The 19637-nt window shown below is 57.4% G+C and overlaps 1 protein-coding gene across 1 annotated transcript; it reads left to right on the top strand.

Annotated features, from left to right (window-relative positions):
• Positions 1-1390: 1390 nt before the first annotated feature.
• Positions 1391-17467, top strand: EMILIN3 (elastin microfibril interfacer 3). Its single transcript, XM_075011764.1, has 4 exons — positions 1391-1626; positions 5610-5732; positions 13036-13283; positions 14820-17467. Exons 1-4 carry the CDS (start codon positions 1448-1450, stop codon positions 16712-16714), a joined length of 2445 nt encoding a protein of 814 aa, XP_074867865.1. The 5' UTR covers positions 1391-1447; the 3' UTR covers positions 16715-17467.
• Positions 17468-19637: the final 2170 nt, after the last annotated feature.

Raw genomic sequence — 19637 nt, 5'->3', positions numbered from 1 at the left:
GTTGGTGTTTCCAAGCTGCTTCTCACTTTTCCACCCAGCGGCATTGGCCTTACCGCCTGTTTGTTACATGACTCTATCCCAGGTCACCACTGGTTTTTGGAATTTCACAGATTCGCCTTTCCAGTAATGCGGAGTGACCTCTGCTGGACAGCTGGGGCGTTGTGCTCCAGTCAGGGTCCAGCCTTGATCTACACATTAAAGGAAAGAGGAGTGAGCGCATGAAAGGGAGTTTCTCTGGTCTCCCTCCCCATCCTGTACCCGGCCACCCCCCTGGAAAGTCACTCTGACCACACTGCCAATGGCACGCGGAACTGGGAAGTTCCAGGTCACCCGGGTTTTCACACATGGCGCTCCTGGGCAGGAAGCAGCTCAGGGTTTGGAGAATGACTTCAGGGTGCAGAATGGATTTCGGGGGAGTCGCTCACGGTGGCTGAGAAGCTTCCCGTGAGGATGGACAATGGGTTTGGGAAGCAGAGGGGCTTGGTGGTGTGAAGGTATTTCTCTGCAGAGCACTACAAAGGGCAGAGGAGGGACCAAAGGGGCACTCGGGAAATGGACAGGGGAGATGCTCTTGGTTGCACGAGGCTCAGCAGCCGAGAGGCATTTAGGACATTTTCCCCATCTCCGCTGGGGCGCCAACGGGAGAGCTGGTTCTGACCTAATCGGGCTCGAGGCCATGCCCGGCGCAGGGGGTCCGAGCACCTCTGGGAAGTGAGGAGACTAGAAACACCAGCCCTGGGTCTGCGCCCAGCAAGCGGCACCGAAGGTGCCACCGCCCCGGTGAGAAGCTCAGCCCCACATTTATGCCACAGCCGCGCACGGGGCGAGGCGGGTTCGCTCCTGCCCCGGGATGTCCGACCGCAGCGCGGTGCAAGTCAGGGACACGGCAGCTCCTCTCCGGGCGCACAGACGCTCGCTGGCGGAGCGGGTCGGGGCGCCCCGCTGGCCCTGGGTAGCAGAGCGCTGGCGGCTCCCGGGGAGGGCGGCGCGCCCGTGCCGGTGGTTCACACCCCCGGGGGCCTGGGTGCACGTTCCCCCCGGGGGGCGCCAGGGGGTGTGGGGAGGGCGAGGGAGCGGCCCTGGGGCAGCCTGAGCGATTCTCCCGCCCCGGCGGGCGGCGCTGAGGAGGGAGGCGGTTCGCACGGGGGCCCTTCCCGCTGGCCGGCGGGGCGGGGCGGGGCGGGGCGGGGGGGACCCCGCGTGTGGCTCGGCGCCCCCCTTAACCCCTTCGCGCCCGGCCGGACTCTATGCTAATCCAGGCAGCTGGACCCGCCTTTCCCCGCAGCCGGGCCGGGGCCGGGGCCGGGGCTGGTGCGGAGACAGCGGCAGCGCGAAGGGCGGCGGGTACAAAAGAGGCGGGCGGCAGCCGGGCGGGTCCGTCCAGGGGCTCCCACCGCGCCGGGACCGGACCGGACCGGACCTGCCGCCGCGGGGCTGGCCCGGGACTATGGGCGGGACGCGCGGGGACCCCCGGCTCGGGGCCGTCTCCTGCCTCTGCCTCTGCCTGGCCGCGCTGGTGTCGCTGGCGGCCGCCAAAGGGAGCTACTACCGGCCCGCCGCCCCCGCCGGCCGCTACAGCCTCTACGCCGCCGGCCCCGGCCCCGGCCCCGGCCCCGGCAGGCACAAGTAAGCGGCTCCGGACGGCTCTCCGCGCGCGGGACGGAACCGGGGTGGGGGCGCGGGCTGCGCTGGGCGCGCCGCGGGGAGCGGGGGTCGCCTCCCGCGAAGGGTCCCCGCCTCGGCCCGGCCCGCGGCGCCCGGCGGGGGAGCGGCTCGAAAGGCAAACGGCTCCCGAGCACCCCCAAAATAACCCCAAAACGGCTCCCGAGCACCCCCAAAATAACCCCAAAACGGCTCCCGAGCACCCCCAAAATAACCCCCCGAGCACTCCCCAAACGGCCCCCAACCACCCCCAAAATAACCCCCAAACGGCCCCTGAGCACCCCCACAACCAGCCCCCAAAATAGCCCCGATCACCCCTAAACGGCCCCCAACCACCCCCCAAAATAACTCCCCAACCGCCCCCCAATAACCCCCAACCGGCCTCCAATAACTCTCGAACCCCCAAAATAAGCCCCGAACACCCCCAACGACTCTGCCCGACCACGCCCCACAACACCCCCTTGTTTGCTCCGGGGGGGCTGGGGGGCTGGTCCGGCCGGAGCTCCCGCCGAAGGGAGCCAGGCGCCGGGGCGGACTCGAGGCGCAGGTGGCTCCCGGGGGCGGGCGCAGGAGGCCGCTGGCACCTCTGGGTCCGGCGCTGGGCACCGTCGGGGCTCCCACCCCCCGCCGGCTGGGGGTCTCGGGCAGCCCCCGGGTCCCGATCCTGGGGCGCCCACCCCTGCTCCGGCCGCACCTCTGGGCACGGCGCTGCTGTCGGGGGGTGGCGGACACTGCGGGAGCGCCCGGCGGAGACCCCCGCGCCCAGCGCCTCCTCAGGCCCCAGTCGCGTGTGGGGCCCATCCGGGGCGGGTGACTCCGGGTGCCGCGCAGGGCGGGACTCAGCTGCTCCCCGCCCGGCGTGAGGCCTCCCGCAGAGGGGATCCCGCAGAGCAGCGCTCCCGTGCGGGCCGCCGCCCCGCCGAACGCGCAGCCCAGCCGGGGAGTCCTCGGCGGCTCTCTGCCCTGTCCCTTCCCGGGGGACGGGCCGAGCTCTGCACGGGCGGGAGACCCGGGGGCCGAGGACAGGCTGCAGCCCGGCCTAAGACGGGCAGGGCTGCGGCAGCTACACCTCCCTGCACACAGGGTGCTGGTCCCGCCCGGCTTCCCTGGGTAGGCAGCCATGGGCCCAGCCCCTGCCCCGGTACCCTTCTCTCAGCGGCCCCTGCTGGCCAGTGCAGGCTGTGGAATGTGTCTGCCAAGAGCCTTATCAGTGAGGCTGAGGCCAAAGTTCCCTCTAACCTTTTCCATCTATGTGCAGATTTTTTCCATCCATGTGCGGAATAATTTTATATGCGCCAGTGTGTGTGCCTGTGCACCATCCACAGAGACAAACCGGGGCGGGGGGGGTGCTCTGTAAATCCGCTGGGCGGCACCTGACTCTCTCCTGAGGGGCCGCGTGAGTGCTTGGCTTACAAGGAACACTGGCTGAGACCCTCAAACTCATTGCCAGTGTCACTGAATAGGGACTGTCTCCTCACAGCGAAGCCCCATGGTAGCAACTCCCCGGACCCTGGCTGGCTTTGACCCGGGTGCAGGGGGTGGCTGGGGAATAGTGCCCAATTCCTTGCTTGGGGCTGAGCAGCCAAACAAAAAGAGAACCATTTCATCTTTACAGAACACTTTGCCCCACAATCCAGCCCATGAACGCCCCCTTCCCCAGCTGCCTGCCCCTTCCCTGGTCTCACCTTACACATTCCAGCCTTTGGCTTTGTCCTGCTCCTGCCATGCCATCTGCTGCACCCCCAGTGCCCTTAGTCCCTTCCCTGTGGGTACTGATTGGCTAGCTCCGCCCCCTGCTGAACTGCTCAGCACCTCCCCACCTGCTTCTCTCACCCCCCAGGACTGCACTGGACATGCCCAGCCGCATCCATCTGTTCTCACCACCTTCTCTCCGGGCCTCCCTCTGCAGACTCCTTCCCACTCTCCCACACCCACCTGGAAGAAGTCGCATTTGCTGCCCCCCGCCCCCCCCCCGCTGTCTTGCCACCCGGGTCCCTCTGCACTCGATGACGTCTGCCCTGTCACCCAAACGGTTCCATTACTGGGCAGCACATTCCCCCCATGAGAAGAGGAACGTGTCAAAGCAGAACTGTCCAGTGGGCATCCAAGGAGGATGCCACCTGGGTACCAACTGATTTGCCCTGCGGTTTGCTCAGGGCATGCACGGTGCCTACTGTCAGAGGCTGAGGGACCTGGTTTCTCACAGTCACCAGCCATTCAATCTCCCAGTTGTGAGAGCTCCTAGCAGGAGTTGTCTGGGATGCTCCCTCTTCTCACTACTGCCAGCAACCATGCCACACCCCACTGGAGCAAGCTGCCCAGTCCCAGTTCTCATCACTACATGTAAGGCAGGTCCTCACCTCCTGCCCCACCCTGTGATCCTGTTCTCACTGGACATGGACCCAAGCAGAACCCACCTGAGGTGTCCCATAACCCTGTCTCCACCATGATGGAGGATCAGCCTGCGATACAGCTGTTGCTCTGCAATGCTAGGAGGCAAGTGAGCCTGGCAATGCATGGGGGATGAACTGTGGCTGAATCATGTTTTAAGCCAGGCTAACGCCTTGGACATTTGCAGAGCTCTGGAGAACATGGCTCAGTCCTGGCCACAGCACCAGGCAAGGTTTCAGAGCTCTGCTAAAACCAAGAGCACAGGAACCTGAACTATGCTTATCCTGGAGCAGACGCTGGCAAAAATCTGGCACAGCCACATGAGGACCTGTGGGGCTCACTTCCAACCCTGTCAGAGTGGTTCCTGACAAGAGATGCCAGGCGGCCGTCATGCCCACGTCAGCCCCTACTGTGGTGTAGTTACATCAGCCATTGTACCTCCTTGGGTTGCTCTGGAACAGCACACAAGTTGCACTCAGCAGCCCGTGGGTGATGAGCAAGGAGGAACGTGCTTCCTTTCTTTGCAGTCACTGTTCCAAGGGAAGGACTGGGAAAGCCTGCGGCATGCGGGTCCCACACGAGAAGGGTGTCGGGAACAAGAGAACCAGCCCTGATCTCATGAGAGCCTGCCTAACCCTGGGGCGTCTCATCCATTCGAATGTGTTTGACTGACTTGTCTGCCTGTCCTCACTGCCCTGTCGCAGCAGGGCAGGGAAACAGCAGCACTGCAGTTCAAGGGAAGTGATTTATCTTGTGGTCTCACTGAGCCAGATAGGCAATTAGGAAGCTGTGGGGATCCTGATAAACCCTGAGCAAAGACATTTATACTTAAATGAGCATTGGCAGCTCAACCCTGCCAGCCCTGGGCAGCTGGAGCTCCCATAGACTGTGGCGAGTTCTGCCCAGGGGGAGCCCCCAGGCAAACATTTAACCCCCTGCCCCACAGGGGACCAGTGCGGGGAGGGGCCGTAAAGCTCAGAGTTATGTACATTGCTGTCAAGACTCAGGGCTCGCACTGAAGGAGCTCCTTGTGTTGGGACCCAGCAAGTCTGCCACTAGTTTCCTGGCACAGCTCCTCATTGTAGCCACAGCAGTTCAGACGTGGCCTGGTGCACCACGAGGCAGGACCCTCTGTCGTCAGGCATGCATGACGTGATGTCACAAGGGTGCTTCAGGTTACCAAACGCAGACGCCATGCACCACTTGGAAGCCAGGGTCACTCGCTCCTTCCCCAGACACCCCAGCTGGGCGTGGGGCAGGACGGGGTCCCCTCCACACCAAGCTCTCCTGCTGTGATTTTTTCAAGTCTGTGGTATTAGCTAGTTCACTATTCCAAGTGCGTGAATGGGTGGAAAGAGCCCTCTACCAGCCTCACTCTGGTGGATACCTTCTTAGCCAATGCCAGCCAGCTGAGGCAAGCTCTGGGCGGGAGGATTTTCTGTCTCTCCCTTGGAAATGGGCTTTGGTAGTTACGCCCCATTCTCCTCCCCTGGTGGGATTCCTGCTGCTGTGTCTGGGCTGTGGCTTGACTGTGTGCTGCTTTGTTTCCGCTGCAGGAGCTACTGTGCCTATGTGGTGCAGAGGAACGTGACATGCACCCTGCAGGATGGGGTGGAGAGCTACGTGAAGGCAGAGTATCACAAGTGCAGCTGGGGGCCCAAGTGCCCTTGGAAAGTCCTGTGAGTACCTGTTGGCCACAGCCACGTGCATGGCATGGCGGGGTCCCAAGGTCCTTGACACTCAGTGCTTGCCCTTGTGGAGCACGTGTGAGTGCACTGCTTTCATGCCACTGTCCCGGGGCAGCCTGCCTGGCTGGAGTTGGTCTGGCTTTCGGCAGATGTTAAAGATGAGGCCATTTGGGTTTGCTTCTCTCGAATGGGGCTGTAGCGGAAAAGGCATCAGAAAAAGATGGCCTGTGGATGGGGGGGCTGGATGGGGCTCCTTCTCCCCAGGGACTTCCAAGCAATGACTTTCAGGCTGAGGATCAGCACCTTCACACCACCCATATTGGACACAGAGGCTGAGGGAGGTCAGCAGTGTGCCCAGAATCACAGTCAGCCACAGCTGAGTTCTGGTCAGCCCAGCTCAAACCAGCCAGCAGCGAAGAGGAGGTCCAAGGGCAGGCAGGCAGAGCTGTGTGAAGGGGGGGGATGGCAGGGCAGGGAAGGCTTAGAGTAGCCAGTGAGGGGCGGTCGGCATGTTAGAGGTGCACAAAATGCTGAGGGAGACAGACAGAGTAATAAATCTCAGCACTCAGCTTGTGTGCAGCATTTTCCATCCTTCGGTCTCAAAACACTGCAAAGGGCATCAGGGTCATTAGCCTCATTTCACAAATGAGACAGCTGAAGGGCGGAGAAGGAACATCCTTGGCTATGGACAGCAGCCAGCTCTGCCCAGTCCCAGGCCAGAACACTAACCACTAATCCACGCTGCTTTTCCCAGGAGCATCCTACTCGCTCTCTCACGGCGCAGAGAGCAGCTAGCAAACCCAAAGGCCAAGCCTCCAAAGCCAGTCATGCCCAATGCTTGTCTCTGCCATGCACACCAGATCTGCGGAACTCAGTGCCACAAGACACCACTACAGTCAGGAACTAGCGAACCCTAAGGGATGAGACATCGGGACAGAGAGTAACAAGTCAATCACAGCTGTGTTAGACAAATCAAACCTCTCAGGGATACAAACCTTCCTGCTCCGAGACATGAGCCAACCATCAGCTGCCTGGCATAGGAAGAAGCCTCCTCTTGCAGGACCTTCTGCTGTGATGCTCCACCGCGAGCTGTGGGGTGGGGTTTGCACCTGCCTCGCAGGCAGCTGCTGTTGGTCGCTGGATGGGACAGATGAGTGGACTGCTGTTAGTTGGAGCCATTGGGCTGAGCTACTGTGCTCCTCTGCCCCCACTGCTCCTGAGCTCACTGCTGGGCATTGCTGCCATCAACTGAGGTGGCCTGGTCACATTTCACACCGCTGTGCCACCAGGACAGTGGGGGCGGGGGCAGCAGCAACACAGACCTCACCTTTTCAGCCCAGGTGCGATGCACTCTGGAGCCTCTTACTTACACTCCTTGAGCAGCCGGAGGCCTTGAAATCCTAAAGGTGGCTGCACTATGGCCTGGAGGCGAACCCATATCTCCACAACAACAGCACCCAGCCTGCTGCCCTAACCACTAAGTCCCTGGGCCAGCCAGACCCATGTGGCAAGACAAAGGGGACCTGTGTGTTTTCCTTGCCCCGTGGTGTGGCCACCGTGGAGGGAGCTGGGCTCAGGGCTAGACCCCTGTCTCCTGACCCTGCTGTCTGCTTTGAAGAGCAAACTGACTATCCCAAAGGCAGAAGCCCCTAGTGTTTTATTCCAGCTTTAGTTGCGGAGCGGGAGGTGCCATTTAAACCCAAATACGTTGCTCCTGCTGGGGACAGAATGGACTGGGGCCCTGATGCCGCAGGCCTACATGCACGCTTGCTCCGACTGGGCCCAAATGGGCAGGAGAGCAGAGTTTCATGGGGGACGATCGCTCAAGGCCGCTGTCCCAGTTAGGGAGCAGAAGGGCAGCCTACAGTCCTGCCCAGCCCTAGACGTTTGAAGACACCCCCCACAGACACTAGCACATCTCCCAACCTTCTTTCCCGCCGACCTGCCCTCTCCTCCCATCTCCCTCCCACAGAGAAGATGAATGGCTGAGGCCCACCAGTGGATTGCACACTCATGCTACTCACAGAGCCTCATCCAGGAGCCTCATCCCACCCAGGCCCAGCAGGAATGAAATGATGTTTCTGTCCCTTTCGGAAACCAGGCAGCTCAATGCAGCTGCATCCACAATGTCAAGTGGGACTCGTGCGTTCTGTGGAAGTGGCCTTTTAGGGTCCCTCTTCCAAGGACAGCTGCCTGAATTCATCTGGTAAAGAGTCTAACCAACCCCACTTTAACGGCTCGGGGAGAGCTGCCTGGAAATTGAGAGCAGAGAGGACAGCAGGAAATTCCTATTACAATTAATACAGTTTTGGGTTTGACAACATTTTTCATGAAAATTGACTAAAACATTTCAGTCTGGAATGTCTGCCCAGGTGTCTCCAGCTCGCCTTCCCTTCTGTGGGTGGGTCCTTCATCAGCCTACAACTCCCATGATACACCATGAGGAAAAGGCAGTGCATCCCGGGATTCCCTGTCTATACTGCATCCTGGGAGCTGCAGTCTGGTTGGGGAATTTCCTAGAGAAGGGTGGGGACAGGCTGCAACTGGACTACAACTCTGCTGAGGTACTGGAACCGCAGATTTTGGCTCTCAGGAGTTAATTGTTGGCTTTGTGTCTGGTCTGGGGGCTTTTTGATGAGAAGTCCAATGTTCCTGTAGAAAGGAGACCATTTTCATGTTGTCAGCAGTCCAATTTGTTAAAAAAAAATGTGATCAGCCCAAAGTTCAGCATTCAAACGCAGCGGGAAAGAAATGCAGACGATGGAAAGAGAGCCAGCCAGTCTCCTGTCCCAGGAAAGCTTTTGAAAACTCTCTGCCATCCAGTGATGGTCAAAGGCAAATGCTACTGTTAAGCCAACCTAGGGCTGGAATGAAACTCTTTCCTTTCTGCTTCTCCAGCGGCTGCATCCAAGGAGCTGAGGAATTGTATGGGCATTAATGCGGCTCACCCTGCTGAGAGATGGCTGAGCTGGACTGTGCTGCCACCCCTCTCTGACTGATGGCTGCCACAGGGAGGTTAAGGATTGGATTGTCAGAGGTGCAGAGCCTCCCCATCTCACACTGAAGCCAGGGGGAGGTGCGAGTGCTCAGCACCACCCCAAAGCAAGCCTAAAAACTAAGTCTTTCACCAAGCTCAGCAACCCAGGTGCAGATTGGTTGCTGAGCCCTCTTGGAAACCTGACTGGCAGCTCAGCAGCAGGGCAAAGGGCAGGTCCCAAGGGCCATGACTCTTGGCTTTTGCTCTGCTCACTGGCAGAGAGATGTTGGTAGTATCCAGCTGAGTAGAAGCGGAATAAATGAACATCAGCAAAGGCAGGGAAATCCCTGCATTTCCCCCTCCCTCCCTCCAAAATATCATGGCCACTAGGAACCTCACACTTGTCATTAGGCTGCATTTGTAACTTGCATGGACTTTCTCTGAGATCAGGGAGGGGAAGAACTCAGACTGCCCTGCTTCCTTAAGGCCATTCTTATGACTTAAGCTAGAGGAGAATCTCCACAGGGCCTATGACATACCACTTTGAGTCTGCCTGGGGGAAAGCAGTAGGGCACACATAAAAGCCTATTCTTTATATACATCCATAGTTAGCCAAACTCACTCTCAAGCATCTGGGGTTGGTAGGAGTTCACCACACTGGGACATGGGTGTAAAAATGTCTAGGGCCTCCAAGCTAACACCTCCACTGCGAAGGTGGGGCTAAAACCTGGCTACAAATGCTCATCCCTTCCTCCACCTCTTGAGCTAATAGGGTCCCGTTCGTCCCCACGCAGGATCTATGACAAAGTTGCATTGTTCCAATGCTCCCCACTAGAGGGGCTGCAATGCACAGACAGTACGCACTAACTGGCCAGCTGGTAACCAGCCCCACTGAACACTGCCCTGCTCACATTCCCCGCTCCCTGGCTCACTGCAGCCCTTCAAACGCACACCGAACCCCGCGGCAGTCGCTGAAAGAGGCCGTGTTGGCCAGCTGCACTTTTACATGGCTTGGAATGCTGCACACCAGAGATGCAGTTTTTCCAGGGACTGTTGATCCAGCTGTAATAAATACTTCCTGTTGCTGACATTCAGGGTGTTGGGGGAAGGAGGGTGCTTAATTGCAGAAGGGCCGTACGTTCCTCATTGCGAGCGGCAGCGGGGAGGCAGGGGGGTCACACGGCAGGGACAGGAGCACCTCGTGTGCCAGACGCCTCGCTCAGCTCCCTCATCCCTCCTTCCACTTACAACCCCTGTCTCTGCCAAGCGACAGGCTGCAGCCCCAACGTCTGCAGCGCGCAGAGGCCGTGGCTTGTGCCAGTGTTGTTATTGACAGTGGCTGAGCTCGGCAGCCTTCCCTGCGCACCACGGTATTTCCGGGCAGCCTGAACACTGTAAAAAATACCATAGTAACTTGGAGGCTTCTGGAGGGAGGAATAACAAAAAGCGAGCTGGTTTTTCCAGCCCCTGCTCCCCCTTTCTGCCCTTTGCTTGCGTTGCCAATTGAGCAAACAGCCGCTCGCGGCAGGCTCCCAGCAGCGTGGTGTTCTGTGGCCACGGGCCAAAAGGAGGCTGGAGGAACCGGCCACTGAGCCAAGCCCTTCCCTGTGGCCAGGGACTCGTCAGAAAAAATACCAGCCAGAACAAGCCTGAGTGCCGCAGAGCTGGAGCAGTCCTGTGATGCGCTCCCTTTGGGGAGGGTGCAGGCCACATGCATGCAAATCAATGTCTGTGTTCATCCACCCGTGTAGGTACCAGGCATGTATGCAGCCTATACCCCCACGTCCCCCATGACTACAGGAAGGGCTGTAGAGGGGCCCATGCATCCATGGCTGTCCATCTCAGCTCATGCCTTGCACCTCACTTAGTCATGAGGGGGTCTGTCCTTGTGTGCATTAGAACGTAGAGAATCCTGGGGCTGGAAGGGACCTCAGGAGGTCATCTAGTCCAGGCCCCTGCTTCAAGCAGGATCAACCCCAGCTAAGTCATCCCAGCTAGAAATTTGTCAAGCCAGGATTTAAAAGGCTCTAGAGATGGAGAGTCCACCACCTCTCTAGGCAACGCATTCCAGTGCTTCACCACCCGCCTGGGGAAGTAGTGTTTCCTAATATCCAACCTACTCCTCTCCCTCTGTAACTTCAGACCATTGCTCCTTGTTCTGCCATCTGTCACCACTGAGAACAATTTCTCTCCATCCTCTTCAGAGCTCCCCTTCAGGAAGTTGAAGGCTGCTATTAAATCACCCCTCATTCTTCTCTTCTGCAAACCAAACAAGCCCAAATCCCTCCTCTCCTCATAGGTCTTGTGCTCCAGCCCCTTAATCATGTTTGTTGCCCTCCTCTGAACCTGCTCCAGCAAATCCACTTCCCTTTTATACTGAGAGCCCCAGAACTGGACACAGCATTCCAGATGTGGCCTGACCAGTGCCAAATAGAGGGGAACAACCACTTCTCTAGATCTGTGGTGGATCTAGAACACATGGTGGTCCACAGTGGGCAAAACCATCTCTCTTTGTGCTTGACATCTGAATAGCCAATTCCTGGCACCACATGGAGAGATACTGCAAGGTGGAGTGGAAAGCTGAGGGGCCCAGCCCTCGAAATGTCTGAAAGAGTTTTTTTCAGTTTTTCTACTTGAAAATGCTGTGTCAGCAAAACCCAACCGTTTCACAGAAACGCCGATTTCAACGCCATTTAACAGAAAAACATTAGAAACAATGTCAGGCAAAAATGGAGTATTTTGTTGGGTCTTCCTGAGTTTTTCTTGTTGTGTCTTAATTTTTTGGCTATTTATATTACTGTGATTGTGTTGCGACCTGCATCACTAGACAGGTTGTATCTCCCTCGTCCGGCACCCTCAGGGCCTGAGTGGTCCTGAATGCGGGGATTTGCTGGAGGAGAGGGGGCTCCCCACTCCTGCAGGGCTGCCAGGCTCACCCCTATGCAGAAGGGGTTCCTGGGGTTGCAGGGCTGCTGGTGGGGCTCAGTGCCCAGCTGGCTCTCTGCCACACAGTTGCAGGGGTCCCCGTGCCTGGGGCTGCTATCAGGGCTCTGTGCCTCAGCTGGCTTCCTGCCAGGGCTAATCCACAGCTACTCTCTGGTCCAGCAACATTCACTGCTTTGCCAGACGAGGAGCTTTTGCTGGAGGAGAGCCTGCCAGATAAGGGATCTTTAATTGGTATTATGTTTCAACAGTAGCAAAGGCTTGTGGTGACTCTAATGTATCCAAAATGAAATATTCATTCCATGGCACATTTCAAATTGTGCGCCAGCTCGGCCCAGAGGGAATTTCAATATCCCCACAGTTCCTGCAGAGCAGCTCTAACCGAGGTTCAGCTCACCTCGGGGTCCGTTTTTGTTTCGTCCCCATTGGTTCCCACACTCCCGGTTCGTACAAGGTCACGGGAACTCTGGCCGGGACGAGGCCCAGGGAGGAAGCGGGGGCGGGGGGCAGGGGTAGTTCACAGTGTGAATTAGGGGCAGAGTGTTTATAGCAACACCAGCATCCCCCTAGTTCTCCAGGCTTCCTACTGAGGGAAATACAGGTCCTGGGCATTGCCGCCCCCTGCTGCTTAAATACGATCAGCATTTGAGAGCAGATGCAGCAGGGGATGGTTTATGGTAACCATGTTCCAGCCCAGCTGCGTTCGGTGATATACGGCATCTCCCTGCTGCGTGTTGGACCGGGCCTGTGACATCCCCCAGGAGAGATCCCGCTCCCTGTGCAATTCGATGGAGTTGTTACCAGCAGCCTTGGGAAGAAGTTTCTCTTTCAAACTCTGTAACGTGGAGACATTTCCAGCAACTCCTTTAAGGTTTCCCTTTACGACAGAGGCTGCCACTTTGCATGCATTTGTACAGGCTCTAGCCGAATGAGTCCCGGTTGTGACTGAAAATAAGAGAGCGTAACAAGGGCAAAGTGGGCATCACAGCAAAGGAAGAGAAAGGCACTAAACCATCCCCTGTGTGGTCTGCCCCTTCCCTCCATCCACATCGTGTCAATCTGATTGCAATCGCACTGGGAGCAGGGGAGGGCTGTCTCATTCTGGGCAGTGCAGGATGCAAGCTTGGTTAGGGCCTGTGGGCAGATACAGCTGATCCTACCTCCACCCTTATGACCGTGGGGACGGGGAGGGGGCTGGAGAGAGATATGCCAGTAAACAGTTACTACTGATCATCTTTAACAGGCCTACAGAGAGGACTTCAAAAATCAGCCACAAGTGGCTGCTTCCAGCTAGCCTCTCTTACAGCATGCTCAAGATCTAGATTTTGGCTGGTAACTGTGCTCTCTCTTCCTTCCTCCTGCATCTCCAAAAAGGTACCGCACCTTCTACAGGCCCAAGTACAAGATTGGCTACAAGACTGTGACGGAGCTGGCATGGAAGTGCTGCCCAGGACTCCTGGGAGAAGGGTGCCATGCCAGCCCCACCAATCAGCCAGGCCTGCTACCCCAGCGACCCAGCCCAAAGATTCTTCCAGGTCACACGATGTTCCCAGGCCCCAGGGTTCCTCCTCATCCCCAAATCCATGCTGACCCATTTCCAAGTCCAAAGAAGAACTACTACGGTGAGTGATGGAGCCCTCCCTAGCCTTTGATTTCACATACACACCTGGGTTATGGTTTCTCACACAGTCCGCCATATTGTTAGTGCTCTTGGAGGAGCCTGCAAGGACAGAGGTCTGCTCTCCCCTCGCAAAGTGAGTCAATTACTGCTGTGACTGTCTGGTGATAGGACTTATGTCAATCTAATTTTGTAGCGTAAACTCATGAGGAAGGTTCTCTCCAGCTCAAGCGGGAGGCACAATAGCAGAGCATCTTGAGGAAACTTGGATTATTCCAATTACCCAAGCAGTGCTGGTCCTGGGGTCAGAGGACTTCCCTCACCCAGGCTGCTCAAGCAGCTGCTACCAGTACCTGTGCCACCACCTGTGGTGGTGGTAACTGGGCTCCTGCAGCAGTTTGTGGGGCTGGGTTTCTGGCGCTCGCTGAGGTGTGGATCGTTTGGAGACAAAGGCAGAGGTGCCGTGGGATTTGCCCGTAAATGTTTATTGGGTAAGTTGGGCTTTAGGACCAATTACGTAGCAGCTAATTCAGCAGGTCCCAGCAGCCTAGTCCAGCTGAGCTACCTGCTCTGCAGAGCAGCTCTGCACTGCCTGGCCAGCCAGTGCAGCAGGAGTGCACGAAGGGGTTTTCAAACATACCAGGCCATCCCGGCCCCTTCAAAATTTCCTCCCACGGCTCACCCAAGGAGCCTCTTTATTGGAGGGTGGCATGATGGAGGTCGCCCAGCAGGCAGGAAATTCCCTGCGGGGTAGGTGGAGCTCTGAAGGGCTGAGACATCCCCCCTTTCCTCTCTGATGGCCAGGCCGGAACAGAGGCTGCCCTGCTTTGACACAGCTCTGCTCCTACTGGTACCAGTAACACTCCAATTTCCCCAGGGCTGGGGCTTCATCTGGGCTCTAAACGTGAGCTTGGGAGGGGAGGGCTCATGGCTGACTGAGGTACACAGCCAGCTAAGCATAGGGCAAATAACAGCCCCTGCTCTCTCGCGGGCAGGGGCGAGAAGAGTGCCGGGGTAGAGGCGGATTTGGTTTGCAGCAGCCAGGCCGGCTCACACGCCGGGAACACGAGGAGAGCTGAGAAGTTCGGGCCTGGCTCAAAGCCCACTGAAGTGGCCGAGATGACAGTAGAGTTTAAGTCAGACAGCTGTGGCTGCAGCTGTATGGAAACATAAGAACACAGGAGGTACATCTACCATGCAGTTAAGAACTCTGACTGCCCCAGGCCAGCTGACTCAGGCTCATACAGCTCAGGCAAAGGGACAGTTTATTTGAAGCGTAGCTGCTGCAGATTGTCTCCAGGACGCACAAGGTGAGCTGCAGCCCAAGCTGGACCATTTACTCTGTGGTGAAGCAGCCCTTTACCCCAAGCCAGCTGGCATGGGCCAGCCCTGGGTAGTTAAGGGCAGAGCACACATCCCCAGGGAGGCCAGGCATCATGCTAACCCTCTGAATGCAAGCAGCAGGGCAGGGAGAAGTCAGAACTAAGGCTGAAAAAAAACCTGAGTAGTCACTTTCTCGTATGTTTCTTCTCTGACCTAGGCAGAAAGATGCCTGGCATCTTTGGCGACAGGCTGGACCGGCTGGAAGAGGAGGTCAGGCGCCTCTCGCAGTCCTATGACAGTCTGCACAATGTGGTGAGCGGACTGGGGGACCACCTGCGTCTGGCCATCCAGGAGGACACCAACAAGATGATCGGGTCCCTGATGAACAGCCCAAGTGTGCCTGACTCAACAGTGGGCTTCGGGGTCATTCCTGAGGGGATCGTGGATGTGGCTGACAAAGCAGATGTCAGCACCTACCCCCCCGTGGGCGAGATCCTGGCCAAGGTGAGTGAGGTGAGCGACGTGCTGAAGACCAAAACAGATTTGCTGGATGAGGTGCATGGGCTGGTCCTGGACCATGACGGGCAGATCAAGCACCTGCTGGAGTCAGCCAGGCCGTCACCCCTCACCTCCATTGACATGCTGGAGGAGTACGTGGACACCCGGCTGAGCAACCTACAAGCAGAGCTGCTGGATGGCTTTGAGAAGAAGCTGGTGAAAATCCAGAGCACCTGTGACTTCAGGATCAAAGAGGTGCAGGAGCAATGCGAGGAGGAGAAAGCTGCCAACTTGCGGCTGCAGCAGACCCTGGATGGTAAGGAACTGGAAATCAAGAAGGAGATCTCTCAGCTGGAGACCCAAATCCAAGGGCTGACGGTAGTGGAGAGCTGCTGCAGCAACCTAAACTACCTCACTGAGCGCATGGACATCCTGGAGAAAGGCCTGCACAGCATCTCCGAGTCCCAGAAGAACCTGCATTCACAGCTCAATGGCAAGTTCTCCACCATCCCACCGGGGAGCCTCCTGGAAGGGCGCTTTGAGGACCTGGAGGCCAGGCTCAATGCCACAGAGAGGGATACTGGCAGTTGCTGCTCCAGCTTGGAGGACAGCATGATGGGCCTAGTGGGGTCAGAGCTGGATGGTACGAGGACCTCTTTTGAAGACAAAATGAGGGTGTTGGAGGACAGGTTCGTGACCATTGTCAGGGAGCTGAGTAACGTCAGTGCCCCAGCAAGCATGGATGGAGCTGTGATGCCCTTCCTGGAGGGGCAGCTCGCCGATGTGAGGAAGCAGACTGATGAGAGGCTGGAGGGGCTGCAGAGCCGGCTCACCACCCTGGAGAGCACCTGCTTGCTGGGCTGCACCTCTGCTTCCAAGGACGTGGAGACCTTCCGGACAGAAATTGAGGACTGCCAGAGCAAGAACCAGGATCTGCTGCTCAGGATGGACAGTAACAACGACCTCCTGCACAAGCTGAATGCCACCATCCTGGAGGTCCAGCGGCGGATCGAGGAGGCGGCAGCTGGCTCCCTCCAAGGCGAGATCACCCTGCTCAAGATCAACCTGAACACAGTGAGCAAGTCCCTGACAGGGCTCCAGGACTCGGTCTCCCAGTACTCCAACACCGTTCTGCACGTGAACTCCTCGCTGGATGAGCACGAACGCAAGATAGAGGACGAGGTCCACTCCCTTCAGGAGCAGGTCAGCGACCAAGGCTCACAACTCCTCTTCAGCAACAAGCGTGTCCTGAACCTGAAGGGAGACCTGGAAAGACTCAAAGCCAGGATTGTGAATGACCTCGGCCACTGCAAGAACGCTGCCTACGACCTGCAGAAGGAGGTGGCCCAGTTTGACAGCCGCGTGGCCCAGGTGGAAAACGTGTGCCGCAGGCTCGGGACCGTGACAGGGAGCCTGGACCTCTTCCAGGCTGAGCTGGAGAAGCACACAGGCAGCCTGTGGGGCTACTTGGACCACCTGAATGGGACCTTGACTGCCCACGCTCAGGAGATAACTGTACTGAGGGACAACTTGCTGGATTGCCAGGCCAAAGTGACAGAGCTGGCCGAGCAGGTCACCCACTTGGAAAGGGCTCCAGAACGGAAGCAGCATTAGCGGTACTGAAACCCACCTCACGCTCGCCTTGAAGAACAGACTTAACTTATAGCACACAGGCTCAGCTGTGACAAGGGGGGTCTTTTTAAATGGAAACTGAAAGCTGCTATCCCTTCTCCCATCTGTTTTAATTTTTGTATTGCCTGAGAAAACGTGAAATCCTACAGCCCCTGTTGTCCCTTTGCCATTACTGGCCTGGAGCAGACTGGACTTCCTTCTTGACACTTAGCAGCTGTCCTGCCAATGCAGCGAGGGGCCTGGCCTCAGCCGGGTGGGTGTTCTGAGCTGTGACCCAAGAGTGCCCAGTCAGGACCTAGCTCGAGGCAGAATCCTCTTGGGGGAGCGACTGCTTCTCAAGGAATAAAGCTCTGTGTTTGTGAGGCAGGCCGGAGACACTGCCCCGAAAGGGTCACACGAATGTCCCCAGTGGGACAAAGAGCCGGTCAGGGGCTCTCCCTGGCAACACCCACCAGGGACATGTGGATGGGCAGTAACAAGCCTTGTGAGCACGTGCCCCCTTACACTCCAGGGTTTCCAGTTTGTTACATGAGCCCAGATTTCTGCGTCTCCCCCATTGCCCAATTACCACAGGGGAGACACATTAAAATGACAGGTTTGTACACACCTCTCTGTCTGCCCCCTATGCCAGCTTGCAAACCTCACTCACTGCCACCACCTCACCCGGGGTGCTCTGGAGCACACCCTGTGCCTGGGTACAGGCAGCTCTTTAAAGCCTGGCATTCCAGGGCTGAACCAGGCCTGAATTTAACAGAAACAACGGGTGGGCGGGAAGGGGTCCTGTGTGTTTGCAGACCAAGCAAATTGGCTACAGCCCTTTGCTCGTCGGCTAATCTGGAGCTGAAAAGCCAAGGCATTAAGCCACGAGGGCCTGCAGCCCAGGGGAGCGCTTTAAGCAGTAGCTGGGGGGTGGATACGTGTAGACCCTTTCCACCCATAAGTGGCTCTACTGCCCCGCTGCTCCAGCTGTAGGTCTGGAGAAATAGGGTTTGTCTGCTCCCAGGCTGCACCAGGCACTGCGTGTCCATGGCTGCTTCCCCTTTATCACACAGACAGGAGTGTGCAACCGGGATCACAGCCAAAGCAGGGGAGGGACTTCCTGTATCATGCTCCCCACTTTCCTCCCCTACTCATTTCCAGTCCATCATTTTCACCTGTCCTGCTAGAGCCACAATTCTGCCCTGAGCCCCATCGCACCAGAGCATGTCAGACACAGGCTGAAGCGGTGCTCCCCGTCGCGCTGCGTCCCCCATTAAGCACAGGGCAGCTGCTTGCCCCAGAGGGCAGCCAGAAATGTCCTTTCCCATGCAATGCAGCTTTAGCGCAAGCCCCTGCACAGGAGGAAAGAGCATTGCCCTTCCAACCTGACTTGCTGGGGATGCAGAGCTCAGCACTGCAGTAGGGCTAGGAGCAGAGACCAAGGCTGCCTTCGGAGACCATCCTTTAGCTGCTCCAGCCTTTCCTTGCTGGGATTCCAGTGGTGCATGGGATGGGTATATCTCTGCCTGGATGCAGCAAGGATAACTGGCTAAACGGAGGGGAGAAAGGTCCATCCCCGGGCTGACTACCCTTTACCTCTCTGGGCTGAGACGGCTACCTTACAGTTTGTGCTAGCTGTACTACTTGCTTCCAAAGAGCCCTCCGCTGCAGCAGCAGGTGAGCTCTGGCCACAACTGGCTTCCATGATGTCTTCAAGAGGGACAGAGACCCCAAAGCAAGCAATTAAGAGGAAGATAAACCAAAATTTCTTTGGAGCCAGGGTGGGGGGGATAGTCTATGGTTCCCAACGGGAAGCAGCTGAGGCCAGCAGGTCCAGGGCAGGCAGAGACAATGTAGGATGTTCAAGAGACCAGGGGGAGCGTGATTGTTTCTGACAGGGCCGTAGGAGAAATCGGGGAGGCACGTTGCCTCCTCAAACATGGTGCTAGATTTGACCTCCTTCTTGACCCCTGCACTCAAACGCTCTGACAGTTTGGATGTCTGCTCTTGGACAATCGAGTTAAAAAGCTAAATAACGTGGGGCTGTAATGGGCATTTGTCACCTCCGCAGAAGGTGCTGGCATGTGCCTGCATCTTTCCTCCACAGTGCAGGGGCAGGAGGGGGTTACCAGGGCAGTTGTGAAATCCTATTAAAGTCTATTTTGACAAAACTTCGTACAGTCATTCAGATGCTGAAGTTGGTTTGTACCAAGAACAAGAAATAAAACTTCTTGCTGCTGTTTCTGGTGTCAAGCAGCTCCCTGTGAATTACAGAAAGAGGTGCACACAGAGGGCCTGGCTTGCAGAGAGGCCGCCAGGCTTGGCTCACAAGGGATATTTTCCAGATCAAGCAGTTTGCAGGGAGAGGGCACTTTCACAGCCCTGTTTGGGCCCTGCTGGTGGAAATGCAACAACAGGGGTTACATGCCAAATGTGCTTGTGCTCACAGGAGCTTGCAGCAGTTGGCACGCTCCTGGTTCTATTTATTTCATAAGTAGAAGTCTGCAAGGACAGTGTCAAGCTGAGGAATGGAGCAGGGAGTGCTCCTAGAAGGCATTCAACCAACTTCAGCCAGGTCTCCAGCATGACACTCAATTACGACCCGAGTTGGCAGAGGGCTGAGCACACTGTGGGCTGACTCGTTGGAAAGTCTGGATGAGAAGATGGGCCCTGAGCCCTTGTGCAAAGTCTGGCTTTAAGACCTGAGCTCCGAGGCCATGGCTGCTCCCTGGGGACCACCAGGCTCACGAGTTTCTTAGAGGAGAGCAGTCTGCAGGTAGGGCTGAACCGACACTAGGGCACATGTTTGGGGCCCAGCTGCCAGCCCCACTGGGCGCGAGCTTTGCTGGGGGCAGAGGCAGGATGCTACATACATGGCCTACCTGGCAGCTGCAAACAGCAGAAGTGTCCCCCTCCCTCTCAGAGT

Source organism: Carettochelys insculpta, chromosome 17 (assembly GCF_033958435.1).
Source record: "Carettochelys insculpta isolate YL-2023 chromosome 17, ASM3395843v1, whole genome shotgun sequence".
NCBI lineage: Eukaryota > Metazoa > Chordata > Testudines > Carettochelyidae > Carettochelys > Carettochelys insculpta.
This window is presented reverse-complemented; position numbering and strand designations above follow the sequence as displayed.